This window comes from Papilio polytes, unplaced genomic scaffold (assembly GCF_000836215.1).
Source record: "Papilio polytes unplaced genomic scaffold, Ppol_1.0 DF823471.1, whole genome shotgun sequence".
Classification (NCBI taxonomy): Eukaryota; Metazoa; Arthropoda; class Insecta; order Lepidoptera; family Papilionidae; genus Papilio; species Papilio polytes.
The window spans coordinates 1-942 of NW_013525733.1; the positions used below are offsets into that span (position 1 = coordinate 1).

At 40.9% G+C, this 942-nt stretch overlaps 1 protein-coding gene across 1 annotated transcript; it reads right to left on the reverse strand.

The window, feature by feature from the left end:
- Nucleotides 1–276: 276 nt before the first annotated feature.
- LOC106104696 (glutamate dehydrogenase, mitochondrial-like) lies at nucleotides 277–936 on the reverse strand. The gene is made up of 2 exons (XM_013284825.1): nucleotides 874–936; nucleotides 277–545 (listed from the first exon to the last, which is right to left on the reverse strand). Exons 1-2 carry the CDS (start codon nucleotides 884–886, stop codon nucleotides 292–294), a joined length of 267 nt encoding a protein of 88 aa, XP_013140279.1. The 5' UTR covers nucleotides 887–936; the 3' UTR covers nucleotides 277–291.
- Between the last annotated feature and the right edge of the window lie 6 nt (nucleotides 937–942).

The window sequence follows — 942 nt, forward strand, 5'->3', positions numbered from 1 at the left end:
TTGTGTACAAAAATAGGCAACCTACTGATTCTATTCCAGGCGCTCTCAAACCGCATAACAAGAACCCAGCAGAAACGATAACGACAATAGTCTACGAGTCGGCGATTTTGTTTTTATAGAACTGGTATGTTGGTGGTATACACGTAAACGTTGCTAAAAATATATCCGAAGTCTCATAGACTTATATATGAAAAATCATCTTGTACATGTTCTGCAGTTCTTCCTGATAACGATAACATTAAATTTATGACTCTGAAATTAATGATGTTTTATCAAAACACAGAAAAAAGGTCATAACATAGCAGATTGTCTTTTATTTAAAAAAAGTTGTATATTGTATATTTCGTGCGGTATTTGATGTTGATGTAAAGTTTGATTAGTACTAACCTTAGGGTCGATTCCCTCAGGGTTGTGTATGGCGCCGTCGTGCTCGATGACGCCGATGCAGGTGGCGCCGGCCCGCACGAGGTAGCGGCACGTGTGCAGACCCACGTTACCGAAGCCCTGCACTATGAACGTCTTGCCGCCCCAACCCGGAGTTGTGCCTACCACAGGCATATAATATACTCAAATATACCACGAAAAGATATCTAATTCTTAAATAATTTTAGGAGGGATGAATCGCATGATACAAGGAGAACATTAGTTATGAGTGTGCCGGTAGAGGTAGACTTAGAAAGAGATGGATGGATAGCGTGAAAGGTGACATGATCAAAAAGGGAGTGATGGCTGAGATGACGTATGATATAGTTATGTGAAGAACGAAAACATGTCGCGCCGACCCTACAGAAGTAGGATAAGGAGGATGATGATGATATCTAATTCTTTTCATATACTAAGAAGCTGAAAAACTCCTTGTATATTAATACTTACCGATCATGCTCATGTAGTTTGCCTCGTTGATGAAGTTCTCCAGGCCGTGGAAAACGCCCCTACCGGTAG